Here is a 24,253-nt window from a genome sequence, read left to right as displayed (position 1 = left end):
AGTTTTATTTTTAAACGATTTATGTATCAATCACTGAAAGTCATGAGTTGATGGGTGGATAGTTCTTTTGCACCATGAAGACCATGAAAGACTTCTTCATTGTCTATACTACACTGCTTAAAGTAAAGAATATGCCTTACAGAAAAGAACATTTAACCCCAGAGGTGATGTAATAAACATGAAAAATATAATCAATTTCTTTTGTTCAGTAAGTACCAAATGTATCATACTGTATTAAGAAATAATGATTAAGGTAATACGTAAGTATTAAGGAGTAGAGCCAACCATAGGCAAAATCTTAAAGGAAGCTGAGTCATCTTCTATGGTTTGTCTTTGAGTTCTGGTCTCCTCCTTTCCATACCTACAGTGCCAGAACTTTAGCCCCCATCAGGCCAGGGTTTACCCCTCTTGCACTTAACCCCAGACTTCCTTAACTGAGTTATAACCTCATACTCAAGGCCATTCTTGCTGTTTTGGAGATTAGCTCTTCAAGAAAATATCAGCTTTTAAAAAGAGCTTTCTGTAATTCTGTCCAAAGGAGTAACTAAAAGTGAAAACTGTCCCATGGCAGGATAGTGAGGCGAATATTTTGGGGTGCATAAGCCTTTCTCTAAGGATCATTATGCTAGCCCTTTATGGAGAGGTAAAAGAATACAGAGAAGATTCAGACACCTGAAGATGCCTAAATCAAATAGTAATTGCCATCTTTGAGGAATAAATCTAATTTAGAAGACATAACCAAATGATAACATTCTGAAGCCAAACTAAGGATGTTATAAAATAGTCCCCCCTTATATGCAGGGGATATGTTCCAAGACCTCAGTGGATCCCTGAAACTGTGGACAGTAATGAACCCTATATAAACTATGTTTTTTTCCTATACATACATACCTGTGATAAAGTTTTATTTATAAATTAGGCAAAGGCCGGGCATGGTGGCTCACACCTGTAATTCTAGCACTCTGGGAGGCCGAGGCAGGACTGCCTGAGCTCAGGAGTTCAAGACCAGCCTGAGCAAGAGCAAGACCCCATCTCTACTAAAAATGGAAAAGAAATTAGCTGGGCGTGGTGGTGTGTGCCTGTAGTCCTAGCTACTCAGGAGGCTGAGGCAGGAGGATCACTTGAGCCCAGGAGTTTGAGGCTGCAGTGAGCTATGATGATGCCACTGTACTCTATGCAGGGTGACAGAGTGAGACTCTGTCTCAAAAAAAAAAAAAAAATTAGGCACAGTAAGAGATTGACAATAACCAATAATAAAATAGAACAATTATAACAATATACTATAATAAAATTTATGTGAATGTGGTCTCTCTCTCTCTCTCTCTCTCACTCTCTCACACACACACACACAAATATCTTACGGTACTATATTGCAGGCAGCTGAAACTACAGCAAATGAAACTGCAGATAACGGGGGACTACTATAATACAAAATACCTCAAGCAATATTTATGTAAGATATTGATATGAGCAATGCCACACTGGAATGATATCACAAGACAACTTTTAAAGAACCTCAACAAATCAGATTCAAACTATTTGTAGAATGGTAACAACAATTACATTGGGCTTAAAAACTTATAAAAAAAGTGCTTTGGGGGGATAAATATTTTTATAAATATGAAATATTTTATAAGTCATAGCTTTATTTTGAGAAAGAAATACAATAAGGGTTTTCCAATTAGAGAAAATTATAAATGCTTTCTAGGAACAGAAAATTAATCTTTCTCTTCCCTAGGAAAAAACTATTTTTCTTTTGCTTTCTAAATAAACATGTTTCTTTTGAAAAAATAAATCGGTAGGTTTTTAAAAAACTTTGGGTTTTGTTGTGTATATAATAAACAACTGAACTTGTTTAAAAGTTTACATAATTATTTTCTTTAATATTATGTTTTTCTTAGCAGAATGCTTTATACACAGTGGGCACACAAATATTTGATATTTGTTGCAAAAAAATGTGTTACTCTTGCTTCAGTGGCATGCTGTTGACATTTTTTAATGTCTTCACAAAGAATATGTTATTGCAAATTTTTCTGCAGACAAATATTTTATAATCCTTCTTGTGCCCCCATGGACTTTCAATTTATCAATGGGGGGCCTGACTAACTTGTCAACCAGGGATTTTCATGGTTTAATCCGTGTACCACTCATTTGAAAACACTGCTCGAAAATTGCTCATGTATACTCATGTCCTGAACTTAAAGAGTACTAATTTGAAAGTTAATATAACCCATATCCAGAAGCATATGTAACAAGGCCAATAACCAAATAACATATCCAATTAGTTTTGGAGCTAATTGACTAATGTCAACATTAGATTATGGAATCTGCTAACCTTGTTACCTAAACAAAGTGAGAAACAATGGCAATGGTAAAGGCTTGAGAAATCTTTGGGAAAGAGAAACAAAATTTCAGAAGCTTCTTTGGAATGTAGGGTCCTAAGGTTATTTTTCAAGCAAGTATCTAAAAAGTTACTTACAGGGAAAGTGAAAGTGACAAACTTACAATCACTTCATTCATTTATGATTAACATTAGGAGAGTACTGGAAAGAAGGCAAGAATGACCAAAGGAAGGGATACAGGGAAAAACGAGTCATCTTTTTAATTATCCCAATCTGGATCGCCACTTCAGTGCCTCTCTTTAGAACCCCTAAATGTGAACCTGAGATATTTTTCTCTTCCTGGAAGTTAGGCTTACTCCTAAGGCTGATGAAAGTTTAGCTGGAATCAAGCCTCTTCCCTCCTTTCCAAACTATCCTACCATATACAATTCTTTTCATATAATTTAAACATAGATTCCTAGAAATGCATGGAGATGTAACCAATATGGTACTTACGTTCACACTGTATGACATCTAAATTAAACTGCTGAACAGCTCCCATGCTTATTTGTTTTAACTCACTGTCCAGTAGCATCCGCATTAAGGACGTTGACAGATGCTGGCAGGCTGACATGCAAGCTGTCTGGGCAACTTTCCCCTGTTTAAAACAAATAACCAAACCAAAAAACAAACAAATAAACAAACACAGAAATACATTATAAAGTATCAGAAAAATTACATACCTGACATTCTTTTCGTTGTTTTTGCTTGGTACGATAATGACTATTGGTCTTTCTGTTTCTGTATTCTCAGTGGCTATGCCTTTATATTGTGGGAACTAAAATTAAAATTCTTAGTCTACTCATCTTTCTCAGGATACAAATATCATTAAAGCTCTAACTGCACAAAGGAAAATTAAAATACCAGTTTAAAAATATTTATTCTTTCTGATCTCTTAAAATGTTGCAAGTACTTTTTAAAATGCACGTTAAAACTGTATGGAGATTTCTCAAAGAACTAAAAATAGAACTACCATACAATCCAGCAATCCCACTACTGGGTATCTACCCAAAGGAAAAGAAATCAATATATAAAAAAGACACCTGCACTTGTATGTTTACTGCAGCATTATTCATGATAGCAAAGATGTGGAATCAACCTAAATGTCCATGTCTTTTGCAGCAACATGGATGGAACTGGAGGCCATTACCTGAAGTGAAACAACTCAGACACAGAAAGACTAATACTGCATGTTCTTACTTAAAAGTGGGAGCTAAATAATGTGTATATGTGGAGGCAGAGTGCAGAATGATGGACAATGGAGACTAGGAGGGGTGGCAGGGTGAGAGGGAGGATGATGGGAGGCTACTTGGTGGGTACAATGTGCCTTGCTCTAGTGATGGATGCCCTGAAGCTCTGACTTCATCACGATGCAATACATCTGTGTAGCAAAACTGCACTTGTACCCCATAAATAGCTACAATACAAAATAAATTAAAAGAAAAAAGATGTATGCAACATCTAAATTTATACAACAAATAATACTAAAACTTTTAAAAGCACATTAAAATATGACACTTATGATATAAAATAACTGTCCTACTGACAGAATATTTTATCCATATGGTGCTCTTTATGCTCTTCTTCATATAATTAACTAAACCAGAATAAAGGAAGTTAACAGTGTAATTTATTATTACTATTCAAACTGCACCTAAAATTCAAAATATACTGATTCATAAATCCTTACTTCTAGTCAGAACATTCATCTATAGCATAGCTTTACGCCGAAAGGGAAAAAAAAGGCTTGCCTACCAATGTGACTTCAAAATCATCTACAGATCTGCATTTAGGTTTAGAAATTAAGTTTTAAAATCATCTGGTAATTTAGAAATATGTAGTTAAGTAAACTACACATACTAGTGGTTTTCTTTCACTATAATGTACAAGATAATTATTAAATAGTTTCTACCATAATAAGCCCCTAAAACTCTACGTCAACTTTCACTGATGGCCTTAATTAAATTGTTTTCTTTTCTTTTCTTTTCTTTTTTTTGAGACAGAGTCTCACTCTGTTGCCCAGACTAGAGTGCCGTGGCGTCAGCCTAGCTCACAGCAACCTCAAACTCTTGGGCTCAAGCAATCCTATTGCCTCAGCCTCTGGAGTAGCTGGGACTACACTACAGGCATGCGCCACCATGCCCGGCTAATTTTTCTGTATATATTTTTAGTTGTCCATATAATTTCTTTCTATTTTTAGTAGAGACGGGGTCTCGCTCTTGCTCAGGCTGGTCTCGAACTCCTGAGCTCGAAGGATCCACCCGCCTCGGCCTCCCAGAATGTTAGGATTACAGTTGTGAGCCACCGTGCCCAGCCTAAACTATTTTCTTAAAAACGACAATTTTAAATGTTTAGCCTTTACAATACACAGCTGACTACATCACTTTTAGTATAAATTGCTTCCTTAAACAAGCTTTGCATTTCAACTAGAAGTTTAAAATAAAGTATTATAAAGACTCTTTTAGGTAAAGTTTTCCGGAGTAATACTGCTCCTAGGGTGGCTACCTTCAATGACAATTACATAATTTGGTGATGGATTGACTATGATAGGATTTGACTGCAAAGATCTATAAATATGGTTAGGAATAATGACTTTTGGAAGATATGCCATGTTTTGCCTCATCTGCATCAAAAAATATTTGCCCAGTGATATTTGATAATTTTATTTTTTGTACTTATCACAAAGACCAATAAAGCTACAAAATCATGAGAAAAATTTCCGAAACATAAATGCTACAATATATTGGTACAAAAATGTTTACATGGAGTTTGTTTGCTAGAAGGTATTAAAGAACATAATTATATTCTCAAGATGCTTACAAGAGCAACATTTGTTCTTTAAATCACATATTAAAAGTCAGACTAGAAACAAAAACTTTTTGAATGAGTCTTTAGTATTTAGACATTATACACAGTGAAAAACTACATATCTCAAATGGAATGTCAATTTCTCAATCAAAAACTTTAGAGATAAAAGCTGATGCAAACAATATATTTGACAGATACTGATGAACTGCCAAAAAGGAATGTAACAAACAATGCAAAACCCAGCATGCTTCAAGATCCCCGAAACCCAAGAGGAATTAGTCTGGGAGACATGCAGCTCCATTCCCCAAACAGAATAATATCAATATGAATGGGGTGGGGGGAAGCAGAAAAAGGAAAAATCAATGGCATGTCATTTAATTACAATGTAATAGGCTTGAGAATACTTAATGGAAATGTCATTTTGACCTAATGGAACAACTAGTGCATTTTAGTTTAATGTGCTTCTCAATCAAATCAGCTATATATATAGCCACTACAATGTACTAACTGCAAAAGCAGATTAATAAATTGCCAAAAATTACTATTAAAATCATTTCCTAATCAAACATACTGCACACTATAAGTGATATTGTTTTAAGGAAACTTTAAAAATTTAACACGGTTTCAGATGCTACAAACGACTATACAGCAACAGCACTGGAGCTGAAAACAGTGCTAAGAGTAAAGATACAGGCTATTCCACAAATCCAGTGGAAATAGGTAATAAAAACACACACAGGAATTTAGCTCTTTATTTAAATAACATGTAGTAATAAAGTCCTAATATTAAACTTCTTTTGATTAGGCATATTAAATACAGGCTTATTGTTCTCAAAGATACAAGTTAAAAAGATTTATAAAATATTTTACAAATCTTCAAATGAAATAAGGTATTCCTTTTTACACTTCCAAATTTAACTTAATAATATCAAAGGTTCAGATTCTTTAAATTTAAAAAAAGTCATATTCTATAAGATTACACAATACTTTAAAAATGTCTACGTTCTAACTATAAAATGTATAAATATTCTTAAACATCATCTATTTATTTTCAAATAGAAAAATTTTAATGTCATAAAAATTTACATACCTAAAAATATATTTGACAATTTATTTCTGATGCCTTAGCACTTGGCATACTTTGTTATAACCAAACACCCCTTTCTGAATGCTATTATTGTTGATGTTCTTAATAATATACCATCTTCTAGAACAAAAATAATATAAGGACTTTTATAATTATCTTTAAAAAACTAGTCCTTTTCATTAAAGATGCCCTGTTTTATAACAAACAAAGCCAAACTAATTAAGTGCCGTGACTGAGAAAACACAGCACATTTAATAAATTTCAAGCACCTAGAAATTTCTTCTGCCCTCATCTGAAAAATTAATTGCCACTATTACTTACATTTTCTTTCTCTTTAACAAAGTTTGATAAATAAGTAAAAACACCTGCTAAACTTTTAAAGGTAACTACTTTTTTTTACCCTGCTCCAACATTTTGCTGAAAAACAACTTGCAAAGAGAGAAAACCCTTAGACAAACTTCTTATATTTCAAAGGAACTTGTAAAAGAGAATCTGCTGACATATTAGATCCTTTTTGCATTACCCAAAAGCTTTTCTTCTAAGAACAATTGTAGTAAAGAGACATTTGGCTCCTAGGAAATTCCCAAAGGGTCAACCATATGCATCCTTCCATGGCACCTTCACAGTGCTGCTTTCTAGATTCATGTCTCAAAAGCAGCTTTCATCATTTACTTGTGTGTCAGTCAATATGATTTATGGACTGCATTCAACAAAGTCAAAGCATATAGAATGAGAAATATGACTACAATCTGCTAATTTGTTTTGTATTGAGCCACTTAAGAGTCAAAGACCTGATGTCAGACTGAGACCAGCAACACAATTAACCAGCCGGTGACAGATTCATCCATCCTCCCTGCCAGGCTGTGCCAATCAAAGACAGCATGAGGCGACATTTGGTGAAATCAGTAAGAAAACTCATTCTCTAAGTAACCTATGTGAGACCTTGATTGACACTTTTTGAATTTAGTTTGTGGAACACAGCCACTCTTTACCCAATAGTTCTTTACTGCAAGCTGTGAAATAAAGCTTTTAATGCCAATCACAGGAACAATAAACTGCAAACCACCAACCCTTAGTCTAAAACGAATCAAGAAAACACATCTGTTTGTATGTCAAGCCAAATTTCCAAAATAATTTACTATTATAGATTAGGCTAAAGATACTCTGTTTCTTTTGAAATATTATAAAATAACAAGGTAAAAACACTTTATTAGATTATGGTTTAAAACTGTTTTGGTTTCAAAGTAATGTTTTCATAGATCTACTCTAATAGTGGAAGAAATGTAGAATACTTAAAAACTAATTTGGCACATTTAAATTTTCATTTGAAGTTTTCATTTCTGTCTCACCATTCTCTTATTTCAAAGATCCAATAAAAAAAGGTTTGATTTCAACATCAATTATTTGAAAGCCTTTTTCAATGCTGCTTTCATTCCCTCAAGCACATTTAATGTAAAAATGTGCTCTTGAAATCACAACCATTCTTTCTGTACTGGTCCACTCTTCCTTAGTGATCCCAGGAGAGTCCATTCTCCTTCATTTATATCCCCACAAAAGGTAAACTTTGCACAATAAACTATTTTTTTACTTAAGAAAGAGAAATATATAGACTCAAATATATTGTGCACTGCATTATTCTTTAAATTAATAAAAGGTTTTGTTTTAAAAAGTTATGTAACTCTTGTCAGAAAAAAATGAAAAACTTAAATAAAATCATGGTCAATTTGAATATTAAACCTAACATTGGTAGATGACATCATTAATTCTGATTCTGTATGGCTTTTTCAAGTTATCTAAAGCAGTAAAATATTTCGATTTTATACAAACTCACTGTCTCTCAGTTTCCTAATAAATTTCAATTATGAGACTATGAAATATTTTTTTCAGAGGCAAAAGAGGAAGCGAAGTATTTTGATGAATTGGTCAGTCTCCTAAAAAGCCACAATTTGTAGCCTTTTAAAATACATGACTGAAAAAATGAGTTCTTTCATCAAATATAAACATTAAAATTAGAAATAAAAAATACCTCATTGAAACATTTAAAAAGATGCCTACTTGAAAGTAGACATTTTAATTCAAGAAATTTATTATTCTTCCTTCTATTTTATATGTGAAGCACTCGTCTAAAGTTCTACCCATATGAAATACCATACTCTAACGTAAATAATGTTATTAAATCAGGGAAAAAAATACCTAAAACATTAGAATACAAAAATTTTCCCAAGATGATTTCACAAATGCACAATGATTTTCCTACCTAGTAAGGTTGGTTTTAATTCATTATCTGACTGACCATTCCATATAGCACTGAAATGTCTGATTCCCAATAATACAGAATGGATGAGTTATAAAGGTTTAAATATCAAGATGAATTCCTTTAGTGAGTTTTAATAACTTTAATACTTACCTTGAAGACAGATTTTTTTATATTATGCCAAAAAATCATAGGTCTAGCAAAATATACTCATTCTAACACCCCCAGCATTCCCCAAAATACCTTTTACCCTCTAGATTCCTCTTACACTCTCTTTCTGTCCCCATCTAACTACTTCCAGCTCTGAAAAAATTGGTTCCCACATCAGTTAACCACAATTCCCACAGTCATAGTCAACTATAAATTCCCATTCTCCCCTCTCAGGCTTTTCTCCCTCCAACAATTCCCAATCATAAGGATATGAGACAGTAACATAAATGCTTACTTACTCCTGGGGTACACACACACACACAGAGACACACACAGAATAAACAGAACATGATTATCTTAACATTGAAAAAAAAATTTCCCAAACTGGGAAAACTTCAGGACTACCTATAATACATGGCACATTTAAATTTCCCTCAAAACATTCTTATCCCAATCATAGGGCTCATTAAACTTTGACAGTCTTTTTTTTTCTTAAACAATCTTTTGAATATGGCCTTAGATGTCATATAATATCCAAATCTTTAGCTTTCTGCAAGTATCATTGCTGTTGTCATGGCAGTCCCATGATATTGTGAAACACACCCTAACTTTAATAGGCAGAAAGAGAATGCAAGGACAAGCAGAACAGTAAAAGTCTAGAGAGGTCAAGGTTTTAAAGAGAATTCATACACAAAGCCATAATATAATTACTCTATCAACTCTAACTAAAATTTACCACAGTCAATAATTTAATACTTTTGCTTGGGAATAATGCTTTTAGGTCATCCTTGAATAAGAATATATTGTTGTTAGGACAATTTTCTCTCTTCTTAGCTATGAATTACTATTTTCTTTTAAAAGAAATATATAGGTCATGCCCTATATTTATTGTTAAATTTGTTGGTCTATAGTGTATAAAAACTTATTTCCTTTATAGAAAAACCCATGTTAGATGACATAAAAATCCAAAACAGCATATGAAGACCCAGCTACAACCATACACAATGTCACAATAGATCAGATTAGTGATCTACTTAGAACAGGAATCTCTTTCTTTCAATGTCACCAGAGTATGTATTCAGAGAAAGCAGGATTTCCCTTTGGGAAGGTGAGAAGGTAGAAAGTGACCTTAGAAGGTGAGACATTTACTCCAAGCATTACTAACATATAATCTTTCTTAATCCTATCCTACTTATGCACAAAATTCCTACCCATCACCTTGAACCAACCTGTGATGCAGATATTAAAACATAAAAACACAATGTATGTATGTCTGCAAGAATGTGCTTGTGTTTATTGTTGAAGATTGCTTTTGGTTGGAAGCATGGAGATTTATACTGACAAGGAGAATTCAAATTAATTTAACAATTATTTAGTGCAAACTATATGAAAAGCACGTCTTTAGAAATGAGTTGATTTAAAACAGGTTTCCTTTTTCAATTCAAGGACAGCAGTTAGGAATACAATATCATCCCTAGGTAAGCTTCTAAAAGTCTGTGGCCAAGATCCACGATTGAAATCTCCATAAGATACTCTTCCATTTTTTTTTTTTTTTTTTTTTTAGCAACACCTTCTCTCAACTTTTCTAATCCACTCTTTGGAGCAACTCTTGACGGGCAAAGAGTAAAGGGTAAGGAAAATTATTATTATTTTTTTATTTCAAACAAAAGAAAGGGTTGTAGGCAGTCATGTAGGTTCCAGATTAAATACTTTATTTTTGTGTTCAGGTAAATCTTATCATGGGATAAACAGGCTTATAAAATTTCTTCCTATTTTATTTGTGCAAAAACTACTCCATTCATGTTTTAACAGTTCTATTATTTCTGGACATACCTAATAAGAGCATATTTATCCACTGTAATCATTTCAGTCTTTGAAGACTAAAGTCCACATCTGAAGAATCCAATGTTTCAGCTTTATACCCAAATGTCCTTGCTGTATCTTTTTAATGTTTCATCAACAGACTTTCCAAAATGTCAATGCACTATGACTACGTACCAGGATAGAACAATATTCCTTTTTACTTTAAATCTCTTGACTCAAAATTGTCCTATAATTTCTTGGTCCTTTCTAACTGGAAAAGCCATAGATAATATTGACTTTTATGAAAACTACTCCTATTAATATTGGAGTTTATTTCTATTTAAATCTACAGTGCCAATTTCAGGGTTTTGTTTGGGTTTTAGAGGGAAGACAGTTGTAGTTATTTTGGTTAAAAAATAAAATAAATTAAAACTTAAAACAATTGGCTAAGATATGATTCTTTGTAAGCTGATTTATAATAATGAAAAAGGCAATATGCAACCTAGAAAGTTGGTTTAAACAAGTAAATTTCAAACTAAAATTAAATTCTAAAATATACTTTAGTAAACAACATATAAAACAATTTTTTGAAATTTCCTATACTTACAGGCAAATGGGTAAACACTTGAAAGATGCTTCTCAAAAAATTAATAAGGTCCATTAAATAACCACTAGCTCTTCCATCTGGTTCAGACATTGTCCAGTCATAATCAGCAAGCTGAACAAATTCATCAATTTTTTGATTAAGTTTGGTATATATTTCTCCTTCCGCTGCATGTCTAGCATCCTGATGGGGAAAAAGATAACAAAAATAAGAAACAAGTACAGAAGCAGATAATAAAACAAGTTTTCCTAAAATTCCAAATTTTTATTTTATATTTTTCTTTGGTCTAATATTTTAGTCATTTATTCAAAGTCCAAGAAAACGGTTGCTTTTTTTGCTATCAGTACTCTATTTACTTGACTGGACATTACACTTTTCTTCCTTCTTTTCCAACCTATCACCTTTTTTGTCTTTATTATGATAGGAACTTTATGAGATATTCTTAGTAATTCCTGACTTATTCTCACAACTCTAAGAGGACCCTTAAGAGAAACAGAAGTGGAAAAACAGACGTTGTCAAGAATACAGAAGACCCCTATCTAGTGATTCACTCAGAGAAATTAAGTTGGACTATCACAGAAGAAATGGAATAGTTGCTGGTGCTTTTGAGTTTAAGAGGGGGTTGGTATGGAGATTGAGATAGTTTACTTCTCTGAGGAGAAAAGAAATGGTAGGAGCGACAGCAGCAAAAATAGCAGAGTAAGTATTTCCAAACATTCTCTCCGCCATAAAAGCGACAAGAAAACTATCAAAAACTATCAAAATCAACTTTTCAGAACTCTAAAAGTTAATCCAAAACTTTCAGCAATCCAGACAGAATTTATTTAAAAAAAAAAAACAACAACTGACTCTTGGTGGCATTTGAATGTGGCCATTTCCATTTCCCCTCCCCTGCTCCAGCTCCATAGTACTCCTGAAAATTAATATTTCAAAACTGTGGTGAAAATCAGCAGCCTGCCAGCCACCAAAGGGGGCAGAACAAGTTTGGCACTCCTTCAAAGTAACATTCCCAGGGAATTATCATTAGTTGACCTCTCTGGTGATTCCCTGGAAGACCTCATCCCCACTTACAGGGATGTCTTCATTTGACCTGAATCAGGGCTTGCTCAGTGCAAAAAGCCTTTTCCCCAGGGGCATTTGTCAAAAACAATTAGAGGCAATTGTTTAACATGGAGGATGCCTAAGATGGTAAGATAAAAATTGGGACACACAATAGTTAACCAAAAAGCCTAAAAGGAAAAAGTGGGGAATGAGATGTTCACAGATGGCTTTGAAAAGCTGACAGATTCCTGAGAATCTAGAAGGCTATGTGCATGTGTAGTGCTGTGTACATGTTCAGGAAAGACCTGAGAAGGCTCTCATCTCTCATTTATGGCTAGTCTTGGAGCTTTGTGCAAGAAGAAAGTGAAAGAGAAAGCAGAGTTATTAAATTTCTGTCTCAGTGTTTAAGGCACACCTCAACATGTACATAGAGCTCAGCAAAGACTGGGGAGCTTAATGGTTCCAAGCTTTTAAGGAAATCTGTGTCTAATCACTGGCTGACCACTAAGCTAACCAAGCAGATCTCAGTGGCCACACATGACAAAGAATACAGACTTTACAGATTTAATTCAGAAAAATCACAAAACAACCAACAACAAATAGGAGAAACCACAAACTCTAGGGAGAGGAGAAAATCTAACTTCCAAAATTGCCACATTATATTATTTAAAATTTCCAGTCAACAAAAAATTACAAGTAATGCAAAGAAACAAGAAAGTATGACTTATACATAGGAAAAAAGCAATCACTGGAAACTGTGTGGAAGCCCAGACACTGGACTTATAAGACAAAAACTTTAAAGAAGTTATTTAAAATATGTTCAAAGAACAAAAGGAAACCATATCTAAAGAACTTGAACAATGCCTTGCAAAATAGAGAATATAAAGAGACAGAAATTATTTAAAAATATAATAAATGAAATGAAAAAATCACTAGAGGGGTTCAACCTTAGATTTGAACAGACAGAAAAAATAGAAGACTTGATCAATAATATAAGTCAACTAGAACTTACAGACATCTGTAGAATACTCCATACAACAACAGCAGACCACACATTATTCTCAAGTGAATATGGGACATGCTCTAGAACATAGCATATGTTAGGTCATAAAACAAGTGTTACAAAGACTGAAAGCATACAAAGTATTTTCTCCAACCACAATTAGATAAAATCTGAAATTAATAACAGAAGGACATTTGGAAAATTAGCAAATATGTGGAAATTAAGCAACAAATTTCTACATAAACAATGGATCAAAGAGATTGAAATTAGAAAATACTATGAGATAAATGAAAACAAAAACACAATTCCAAAACTTATGGTATGTAACCAAAGCAGTGCTTAGAAGGGTATTTATCACTATCCATGCCTATATTATGAAAGAAGGAAGATCTTAAATCATTAACCTAAACTTCCACTTTAAGAATTTAGAAGAAGAAGAAATGGTACCAGTAGGTTCTTACTCAGGCAGCAGCACTCTGACGACGGTGTGAGGGATTAACTAGGCATTGTGGCCTTTGAAACCAAGGCAAAAGATCCCCATGCCTATAGTTTTCTTTGGAAGGATCACATGGACTTGGACAGGGAGCATCTTGAAAGTTAAAACTGGAAGATCTCTGCCTTTCCCTCAGGTTTCTTTTTGGCTGTGCACAAGTCCCTGGAATTCTTTTTACCACCTTAAGGAGGGTGAACCACTTGCTACCTGGCCAGCTTGAGAACTAGATTTAATTTGATTTGGGTAGTAATGCTGTATTTCTGGGAAAATCTATTAATATTTAGACTCTTACCTTGACTAAGAAGAGACTTAGTATCACTCACGATTGCTAGTTACATATTTGAACATAATTTAGTCTAATATACAATTTATATCATATCTATGAATAATAGCACCATAAAGACAACAGGATGAGTAAAACAGTTCCCTCCCTCAAGGATTTCACAACCCATGGAGAGATATAACAAAATATGACTAATGCAATATTAGAAGTTTAACAAAGCATCCTGAGCAAACAAAGGAGGAAATAATTAGTACTTATTGATATGTTAGAAAAAGCTTTGTGGAAGGAATGACATTTGAATTGGAACTTCAAAAATACAATCAGGAACCCTTACCAGGTATTTTAGTTTGTGTGCCTTAAGAAATTTTCAAAAGGGTAATATAAGAAAAGGTAAATATGAATGATCAAATGTATTAATACCATTTCTCCACTTTAATGCTTTTTTGGCTCCCTCTCCAATTTTCACACTAACCACTTACTACTAGTCACTGACAAAATGGGTGGGGAAAGCCAACTATTGGTAGACATCTTTCCATTTGCATGCCTGCCTTCACAGTAGAATCGGAACAGGAATTCCAAGATTTTTCTTCTCTCTCCACTCTAGACCTCCACTTCTAGACCCCACTCAGAGGGTCTAACACGAAGTTGATAATAGACAGTGTGGAGAGGCACTGAGTTCAACAGTGCCTCTCCTCAACTATAGAAGAAAGTAAAATAAACGCTATTTTATTTAGCTAAAATAGGAATTTAAGATAAGTTAATGTTAATGATATTAACTAAAAGTTTAATGAAGCACTACTAAATATGGTAGTAGCAAAAGAAGTTCTGATTCAAAATAGTTACTTAAATAGTCCTTTGGTGGGAGATTCATTCTAGGACTTCCCTTGGATAACAAAATCTGCAAATGCTCAAGTCCCTAATATAAAATGGCATAGTATTTGCATATAACCTACACACATCCTCCTGTATACTTTAAATCATCTCTAGATTACTTATAACCCCTAATAAAATGGCAATCCTATGTAAATAGTTGTTACACTGTACTGTTTAGGTAACAAGGCTGCAAACAAGACTCAACAAGAAAATGAAGTCTGTACATGTTCAGTACAGACACATCATCCAACTTTTTTCTTCCTCAAATATTTTTAATCTATGTTTAGTTGAATCTATGGATGCAGAACCCATAAATACAGAGGGCTGACTGTAGTAACTTAAGCTATTCATCTCTCTCCATTAAAATTTCTAATATAATGCAAATCTCCTCAAAAAAATCTTAAGATTGAGAAACTTAACATTAATATTTATCAATAAGACCGTATTAGTCATTAATATATTCAGCACTCTGAGTAATGTAGGAACAAAACATCCACTAAAATGTAAGCTCCATAAAAGCAGGAAGTTTGTGTCTGCTTTTGCTCACTGACATACCCCTAACACCTAGAATAGTGCTTGGCACGTAGTAGGCAGTAGATGAGTACTTGTTAAATGAATAAAAGAAATCACTTCTGTCCTGAAAAACTTTATATTCTAGCTAGGGAAAGAAAAGTACCACAAATAAAATAATCACAGAATGAATAAATATGAACAAATTAGTATTGGCTACATGTACAGTAAAAGTGTAGTAAAAAAGGAGAGATCATGTTGGCTGGAAAGATTTCATGGAGGAAAAGCTACCTGGCGATATGGAAAAATAGGAACCTAGGAGAAGTGTTTATGTCACTTGCTGTTCCAGTTACTATTTCTGAGTAACAAAGTATCCCAAAACTTAGTGGCTTAAAATAAAATCATTTTATTATACTTATAGATTCTATGGGGTCAGGGAACAGTAGGGATGACTTTGCTTTACAGTAGCTGAGACCTTCGCTGGGATGAGCTGAAGGCTGGCAACAACACTCAAGAGCTGGGGGGTTAGAATCATCTGGAGGCTTCCTCACTCATATGTCTGGCACCTGGAAGGGTAGATCTCATTGGCTTCCTCACAACATAGTGGCTAACAGGTAACTGGGCTTCTTATATGGCAACACAGGGCTCTCAGGCTTGGAATAAGGTGAAGCTACATTGCCTTTTATGGCCTAGCTTCAGAAGCCTCACATTATTTTCACCTTACGCTATGGGTCAAAGCAGTCACAAGTCTGCCCAGATCAAGAGGAGGTGAGACAGACCCCCACTTCTCCATGAGAGAAGTGTCGAGGAATTTACAGCCATTTAAAAAATCACCATCCCTGCTAATAATAAATAATGAAGAAATGGCCCATAAAGAGTATGAACCAGTACTTCCAAACACTTAATAGAAAAAATAGAAGGGGTCTGAGAAAATGGTCAGAACTTTGATTTTCATTATTTCACTTATTTTTACATCTTCAGCAACTTAACTTTTGTAAATCGTTGTTTTCTTATATATGAAATGAGAATCATCCCTATCTCCCAGGGCCGTTTTGAGCATTACACAGGCTTCTATAATTAATACAAAGTACCTAACAGTACTTGGCACCCAGTAGAGGCTCAAAAAAATATTAGTTTCCTTACACCTACTAGTGTGAGGCACCTAGTAATGCACAATAACGTTTATTAAGAGAACTGTAAGGACATGATTAGTATATCAGAATTTCAAGCCTTCTAAATTGCCCAAGTTAGCTTATTATAGTTATTTGTATGTAAGGGAGGAAACAAATGAGTATTAAATATTTGCAGAATGACTTTCTAAAATGTAAAATACTAACTGTAAAAGGAGGTTGTGTTCAATGTGTATTTGTTGTAGCAGTAATACATACCTCTCTTTAACCCCCAAAACATTAGAGGCAGGTACTTTAAGATAGCAAAGGCTTATGACCTATAGAAATTCACTATAACATACCTTAATGATACCACTTGTAAGTCAATTTCTCAAAGCAATATAAAAATGTTCATTTACCACTTTGCATTTTGCCTCAGTGTTCATAATCAGTCCCTTCGTTCATGTTTCACTACCTTTACTGAATCTAAGCAGATAAATTGAAGACAGAATTGAAGCTAGACAACAATTCCAGAAGGCAGCTGGATACGAGAGGCCTAAACCTCAGAACTGTATAATCATCCCATAAATACTCAACCCACTTCCCTTCTATCACCAGGCAAAGAAAAACTGAGAATGTGATTGCTCTTATCTTCTGCTACATTCCCTATCTGCACTCAGACTGCTATTTATGATTTCTCTTGCTTTTCTGAGGTGCCTCTAATGTGGGCAGGAAGAGAAACTAATGCCTAACCAAATTTTAAAATTCAGTTTCAGTAGACTCCCCTCCTCTAAACTTACAGAGCTAAAGTACTTGGTTAAATTTTAGATTTTTATAAAAATGGCTATTCTTTTAAGAGCCTAATTTAAATTTATCTTTAAAATCTATACTAAATTCCCTTTTTTTATTATATAGAATTTTATTAAAATAAAATGAGATGTTACTTCACCTTTTCTAGATATTTCCCTCAATTTTTAAAAAGGAATATGGGACAATTAAAATATTAACCAAAAGTTGAGGGGGTGTGAGGGACCGAATATCTAGAAATTCTGAAAGCACGAGGGAAAACAAAACACTATTTTTATCTTATGGGAGAAAAATTATAAAAATGATAAAAAGCATTCACATCATTGTCAAACACAATAATTATAATTATATGCTTTCTCGAGTTCATGTTCAGTCGAAAACACTAATTTTTGAAAATGAACTAAGCAAAAATAAAGGGGGAAACACAAAATGTATTTATTCCTTTTTATTGCTGTTGCTATCTAGAATTTTGTTGATTAATCTACTTTTCTGAGGTGAACAAAGAAAAGGTTCCACTTTTCCCATAAACTGTTTAGGTTAAGATAAACTTTTCTCAAGATGTTACAAAAATTTCAGGAGGGATATTTAATATTTTAAGAAGTTTATTAATGCTTTCCACAGGCTCTACTAGCAAGCAAAGAAATCTAAGTCAGGGAATCAGTGGCTGTGCCGTGTCAAAAAAAATTTTCAGTTCTAAGCAGAATGTGTTTTAAAGTTAACACTTGAAAGGACTTTTCCAAGGACTAAGGATTCTGCTTATTTTATAATCCAACAAATATAACTATTAGAAAACATATGTGCCTTTGATCCTTATAGCTGCATAAACTGATCCACTACATCTTATTTTTAAAGAAACAGCTGTATGAATAGAAATAAAAGACAGAAAAACCTTTACTGTAACTTTTCCTATAGTTATACTAAGGAATACATTGGATTATTTGATAAGAAATTCCTAATAGATAATTACTAATTGTGATTTAGTGATGAGTAAGAAAATTAGTTTGGACTTCTTGAGGAGTTCTATACTTGAATGCAAAATAGTTTCTATCCCTATGACCTTACTAGAAGGTCAAGAACATATCAACTAACTCTTAAATAAAATTTAAAGATTCAGTATATAAAGTAATTAATTCGTCCTTTGCATGTTAAAGAAATAGTGCCCTCTGGAGGCAGAAATTCATCTAGCATAATTTGAGAACTATTTTCATTTCAATATATAAGTATTAAATATCATACTATCAGTGGTTCCCAGACATAGGTGTGCAGCAGAACTACCTGAGAAGCTTTTGAAAACATACACATGCACAAACTCTACCTAGACTTCTGGACCATAAACGTGTGTTTTGATTAAAAGCTAACTAGTAATACCTAAACATTTTAGTAAATATCTATGATCTAGTATCTATCGTCCATTCTTCTTTCTTGAAACAGTCTCCAAATATGTTCTGGAAAGTCACCCTGCCCACATACACAGTTAAGTGGTTTGAGTAGAACTGAACATGCATCTAGCTCCAAGGATGGATACTGATCAGTTTAAGTCAGTTAACAATTCCAATCCTCTTACCCATGAGGAATTCCATAGCAGCTGGTGGAGGAAGACAGTCTCTCTTCAGGACATGAAGATGTAAAGTTTGGAATTGTGACCAGGCAGCCATTTTGCTACCAGAAGAAGAAAGCCTGAAGCTACTGGGTCACCATGAGTAGTCTGAAGATGAAGCCAAAAATATATAAAGCAGAGTAAAAAGACTCTGGGTCCCTAGTGACATCTCCTGAGCAGCAGGCTTCAGCCTCACCTGAAATCTCTCCTATCCTTGGACTTCTCAGTTTCATTGGCCAATGATTTCCCTTTATTGTTTCAGAAAGTTTTTCTGTCAGTTCCTGTCACTTTTCTTTTTCTTTTTTCTGGCATTTTATTATTTTTTTTTAATTTCAAAATATTATAGGGGTACAAATGTTTTTGGTTACATGGATCACTTTTGTTATGCTTGAGTCAGGGTTATAAGTGTGCCCATCACCCAGATAGTGTTCATTGTACCCATTAGGTAGGATTTTGCCCATTCCTCCCTCTCCCTCCCCCTCCCCCTGCTTGATTTCCATTGAGTTTTACTTCCTTCTGTGCACATGTATACTCATCAGTTAGGTCCAATTTAATAGTGAGTACATGTGTTGTTTGTTTTTCTATTCTTGAGATACTTCACTTAGGATAATGGTCTCCAGTTCCATCCAAATTGTTGCAAAAGGCATTAATTCATTCTTCCTCAGGGCTGAGTAGTATTCCATAGTAGACATATATCACATTTTATTGATCCACTCATGAATTAATGGGCACTTGGGTTGATTCCACATCTTTGCATTTGTGAATTGTGCTGCAATAAACATTCAAGTGCAGGTGTATTTTGACAAAATGCCTTCTTTTCCTTTGGGTAAATACCCAGTAGTGGAATTGCTGGATCAAATGGTAGGTCTACTTTTAGTTCTTTGAGAAATCTCCACACTGTTTTCCATAGAGGTTATATTAATTTTCAGTCCCACCAACAGTGAATAAGCGTTCCTTTCTCTCTGCATCCATGCCAGCATCTATTGTTTTGGGACTTTAATAAAAGCAATTCTAACTGGGATAAGGTGGTATCTCATTGTGGTTTTAATTTGCATTTCCCTAATGATTAGTGAGGTTGCACATTTTTTTCACAGGCTTATTGGCCATTTGCCTATCTTCTTTTGAAAAGCTTTTGTTCATGTCTTTTGCCCACTTTTTAATGGTGTTTGTTTTTTTTCTTGCTGATTTGTTTGAGTTCTTTGTAGATTCTGGTTATTAGCACTTTACTGGATGTATAGTTTGCAAATATTTTCTCCCATTCTGAAGTTTGTCTATTTGCTGTGATGATTATTTCCTCAGGTGTGCAGAAGCTTTTTGATTTCATCAAGTCCCATTTATTTATTTTTGTTGTTGCTGTAATTTCCTTTGAGTGTTAGTCATAAATTCTTTGCCTAAGCCGATACCTAGAAGAGTTTTTCCTACACTTTCTTCTAGTATTCTTATGGTTTCATGCCTTACATTTAAGTGTTTTACTCATCTTGAATTAATTTTTGTGAACGGTGGGAGATAGGAGTCCTGTTTCATTCTTCTGCATGTACCTATTCAATTTTCCCAGCAACATTTATTGAACAGGGATTCTTTCCCCCAGTGTACACTGCTGTCTGCTTTGTCAATGATCAGTTGGTTGTATGTAGATCGTTTTATCTGGGTTCTCTGCTCTTTTCCATTGGTCTATGTCTCTATTTTTGTGTCAATACCATGCTGTTTTGGTTACTATAGCCTTGTAGTATAGTGTGAAGTCTGGTAATATAATGCATCCAGATTTGTTCTTTTTGCTTAAGATTGCTTTGGCTATTGGGGTTCTTTTCTGGTTCCAAATGAAGTACAGAATTATTTTTTCTCAATCTGTGAAATATGACATTGCTATTTTAATGGGGATTGCATTGAATGTGTAAATCACTTTGGGTAGTATGGACATTTTAACAATGTTGATTCTACTGATCCATAAGCATGATATGTTTTTCAATTTGTTTGTGTCATTTGAGAATTCTTTCCTCAGTGTTTGGTAGTTTTCTTTGTAGAGATTTTTCACTTTCTGGGTTAAGTATATTCTTAAGTATTTTATTTTCTTTCTGGCTATTGTGAATGGTATTGAGTCTTTGATTTGACTCTCAGCTTGACTATTATTGGTGTATAATAATGCTACTGATTTGTGTACATTGATTTTGTAACCTGACACTTTGCTGAATTTATTTATCAATTCCAGGAGTCTCTTGGTAGAGTCTTTGGGGTTTTCTAGATACAAGATCATATTGTCAGGAAAAAGCGATAGTTTGACCTTCTCTCTCCCGATTTGGATATCCTTTCTTTCTCTTGCTTGATTGCTCTGGCTAGGACTACCCAGACAAAGCTGAACAGGAGTGGTGATAGTGGACCCCCATGTCTTATTCCACTTCTTAGTGGGAATGCTTCCAACTTTTCCCCATTCAGTGTCATGTTGGCTCTGGGTTTGTCATATGTGGCTTTTATAATTTTGAGATATGTTCCTTTTATGCCTAGTTGTTGAGGGTGTTTATTATGAAAGGGTGCGGAATTTTTGTTGAATGCTTTTTCTGCATCTATTCAGATGATCATATGGTCTTTGTTTTTGCTTCTGTGTCTATGTTGAGTCACATTTATTGATTTACATATGTTGAACCATCCTTGCATCCCTAGGATGAAGCCCACTTGGTCATAGTGGATCATTTTTTTGATGTGCTGTTGAATTCAGTTTGCTAGTATTTTCTTGAGGATTTTTACATCTATATTCATAAGGGATATTGGTCTGTAGTTTTCTTTTATTGTTGTGTCCTTTCCTGGCTTTGGTATCAAGGTGATACTGACTTCATAGAATGAGTTGGGGAGGATTCCCTCCTTCTTGATGTTATGGAATAATTTCTTCAGTATATGGGTACTAGCAAATAGGTTTTACAGCCCTTGTGAGTTTTCTTCTTCACCATCAGGCATGCCTATGATTCTTATATTTGGCCATTTTACATAATCTCATATTTCTTGTAGGCTTTGTTCATTCTTCTTACTTCTCTGTTCTTTGTTTTTGATTGACTAATTTGAAAGAATTATCTTCAAGCTCTGAGATTTTCTTCTGCCTGATCTAGTCTATTTTTAAAACTTTCCACTGTGTTTTATATTTCCTTAAATGAATTTTTCATTTCCAGAAGTTCTATTGGGTTTTTTTTAATATGTCGATCTCTTTAGTGAATCGTTCATTCATTTCCTGAATTGTTTTTCTGGTTTAAGTTGGTTTTCCATTTTCTCTTGGATTTCATTGAGCTTCCTTATAATCTGTATTTGGAATTCTTTATCTGTCATTTCAATGTTTTCATTTTGGTTGCTATCCATTGCTAGAGAGCTGGTGTTACCTTTTGGGGGTGTCCTTTCACTCTGATTTTGCATACATCCAGAGTTCTTTCACTGATTCCTTCTCATCTGGGGAAGCTATCACTTCTTATTTTTGGATTTTCTTTTGTTTAGATGGGGCTTCCCCCACACACATACTTGTAAAGGAGTGTCTGTAACATATGTTCGGTAAGAACCTTTGGCTTTGCTTGCTGGTGCTTTGATGGTGATCTAGGTTGTGGATGGATACCTTGCTTATGGATATCCTTAGTGTGGTGGTTCTCCCAGTTGCTAGTTGTTGGTAGGTTGTAGCAGTGGTGAACTATGTGTGTGGGCCCATTCCCTGTCTCTCTTTGAGGAGAGAAGATGGAGGTCTTTGAAATCCTTTCTCCTTCTCCAGCCCTGTGGTCTTCTTAACAGCGTGAATTGCACTGGCATGCCCAGTTTAATCTCTGAGACAGTAGGTGGTGCTTGTGGGTAAGAATCTGTCATTTCACACCATGTATTACTGAGTCCGTAAATGTTGTAAACGGCTGTGCAAAGTGACCTCCCTCTCAGTAGGTGAGCTTGCTGGAAGGACCAAGCTGCAGTGTTGTTTTTAGGACATGTGATCAGCTCTAACTCTGCAGGAGAAGCACTGGGATGCCCCAGGTGGTGTGGGTGGGGCCCTGGAACTTCCAGGTGAGTCCTTATTCTCCATCAGAGCAGAGGTGGGTAGGGGAGTGAGGCTGGGCAGTGTTGGGTTGGGTGAGCTTGCCCTCTTCTTCCACAAAAGCTGGTAGGGTAGGTGTTTTGGCAGGGTCAAAGGTCTGCTTCCCAGCTTCTGGGAAAAGCCACCAGCAAGGGGCTGAAGTAGACCCACACAACCAGAAAGTCTGCTTGTGGAGGCAGTGCCCATCTGAGATTCACAATCTGGCTGTCAGAAGTGAGTTTCACTCTTCTCCCACCTCCCCTGCTCTGCAGTTTCCCTCTAGCATCTGTCAGCAGGCAGGAGCTAAAACTAGCTGAGCTCCTGCATGATGGTGCTACGGGCTGGGAGCTTCCTTGTCCAAGGGAAGGCTGTGCTGTCACCCCAGGCTGAAGCCCCCTGGGGAGAACAAAGGTGCACAGTGGGTGGAGAAGCAACATGGTGCCTGCTGTCTTGGCTTGGGTCTGTAGTGACAGGAAGCACCCAAAGGTGGCTGGCAGGCTGGTGCTATGTCCTCAAGAAGCTCCCAGTTCACTGGTGGCAGCAGCTTTTGAACTCAGGAGGGAAAAAAGGCTCTCCAGCAGTTCAGGAGCCTGCTGACTGCCAGAGATGTGAGGGAGGGAGAAAAAAGCATTCCACCTACCCTTTTCACTGGAATGCAAGCTTCTCGGGGGGTTTGCTCCTTCTTGTTCTGCTCTGCAACTTCTTCCTGTGGAATCTCTTGTAGGGTCTGGCACTTTTCCTTCAGAATTACACCTGATCTATGATTGTTTATTTGTTTTCTTTTTCATCTAAAACTTTTCCTTCTTTCTTTTTTTTTTTTTTTTTTTTTTTTGAGACAAGAGTCTCGCTCTGTTGACCTGGGTAGAGTGCAGTGGCGTCATCATAGCTCACTGCAACCTCCAACTCCTGGGCTCAAGTGATCCTCCTAAGTATCTAGGACTATAGGCCCACACCACTACACTTGGCTAATGTTTTCAATTTTTGATAGAGACAGGGTCTCACTCTTGCTCAGGTTGGTCTCAAATTCCTGACCTCAAGAGATCCTCCTGCCTCGGCCTCCCAGAGTGCTAGGATTATAGGCATGAGCCACCATGCCTGGTCTTTTCCTTCTTTCTGAGATAATCTGGCAGCTGGTGTCTCTGATCAGCCTTCTTGACCCAGTTTCTGTCAATTTTCTATTAATAGCCCTGATTGATATAAGTATCTTACTTGAAACATTTTTATTGAATATTTAAGAAAAAAGGTTATCTTTAATTTTACTCATTTAGAGCAAAGGGAACACTTCTATATTTTTCTGGGCCTTAAAAATCTAAGCAGGAGATGAGGTTTGAACTATCACAATGAGGGTGTCCTCCCTAGCTAATTTCTTCCTGCTATAATTCAAGAAACAATGTTCCTATAACCCATGATCTTAATTCAGAAG

The 24,253-nt window shown here is 35.1% G+C and overlaps 1 protein-coding gene across 4 annotated transcripts in view; it reads right to left on the bottom strand.

Annotated features, from left to right (window-relative positions):
- Positions 1 to 24,253, bottom strand: part of EXOC6 (exocyst complex component 6) — a 169,808-nt gene that overhangs the window by 46,023 nt on the left and 99,532 nt on the right. For all 4 annotated transcript variants that reach the window (XM_069461027.1, XM_069461029.1, XM_069461028.1 and 1 more), the window contains 2 exons: positions 11,091 to 11,270; positions 2,838 to 2,979 (listed from right to left, as the gene is read on the bottom strand). In XM_069461027.1, the coding sequence (XP_069317128.1) occupies positions 2,838 to 2,979; positions 11,091 to 11,270 (322 nt within the window). The remainder of the gene's footprint in view (positions 1 to 2,837; positions 2,980 to 11,090; positions 11,271 to 24,253) is intronic.

This window comes from Eulemur rufifrons, chromosome 28 (genome assembly GCF_041146395.1).
Source record: "Eulemur rufifrons isolate Redbay chromosome 28, OSU_ERuf_1, whole genome shotgun sequence".
NCBI lineage: Eukaryota > Metazoa > Chordata > Mammalia > Primates > Lemuridae > Eulemur > Eulemur rufifrons.
This window is presented reverse-complemented; position numbering and strand designations above follow the sequence as displayed.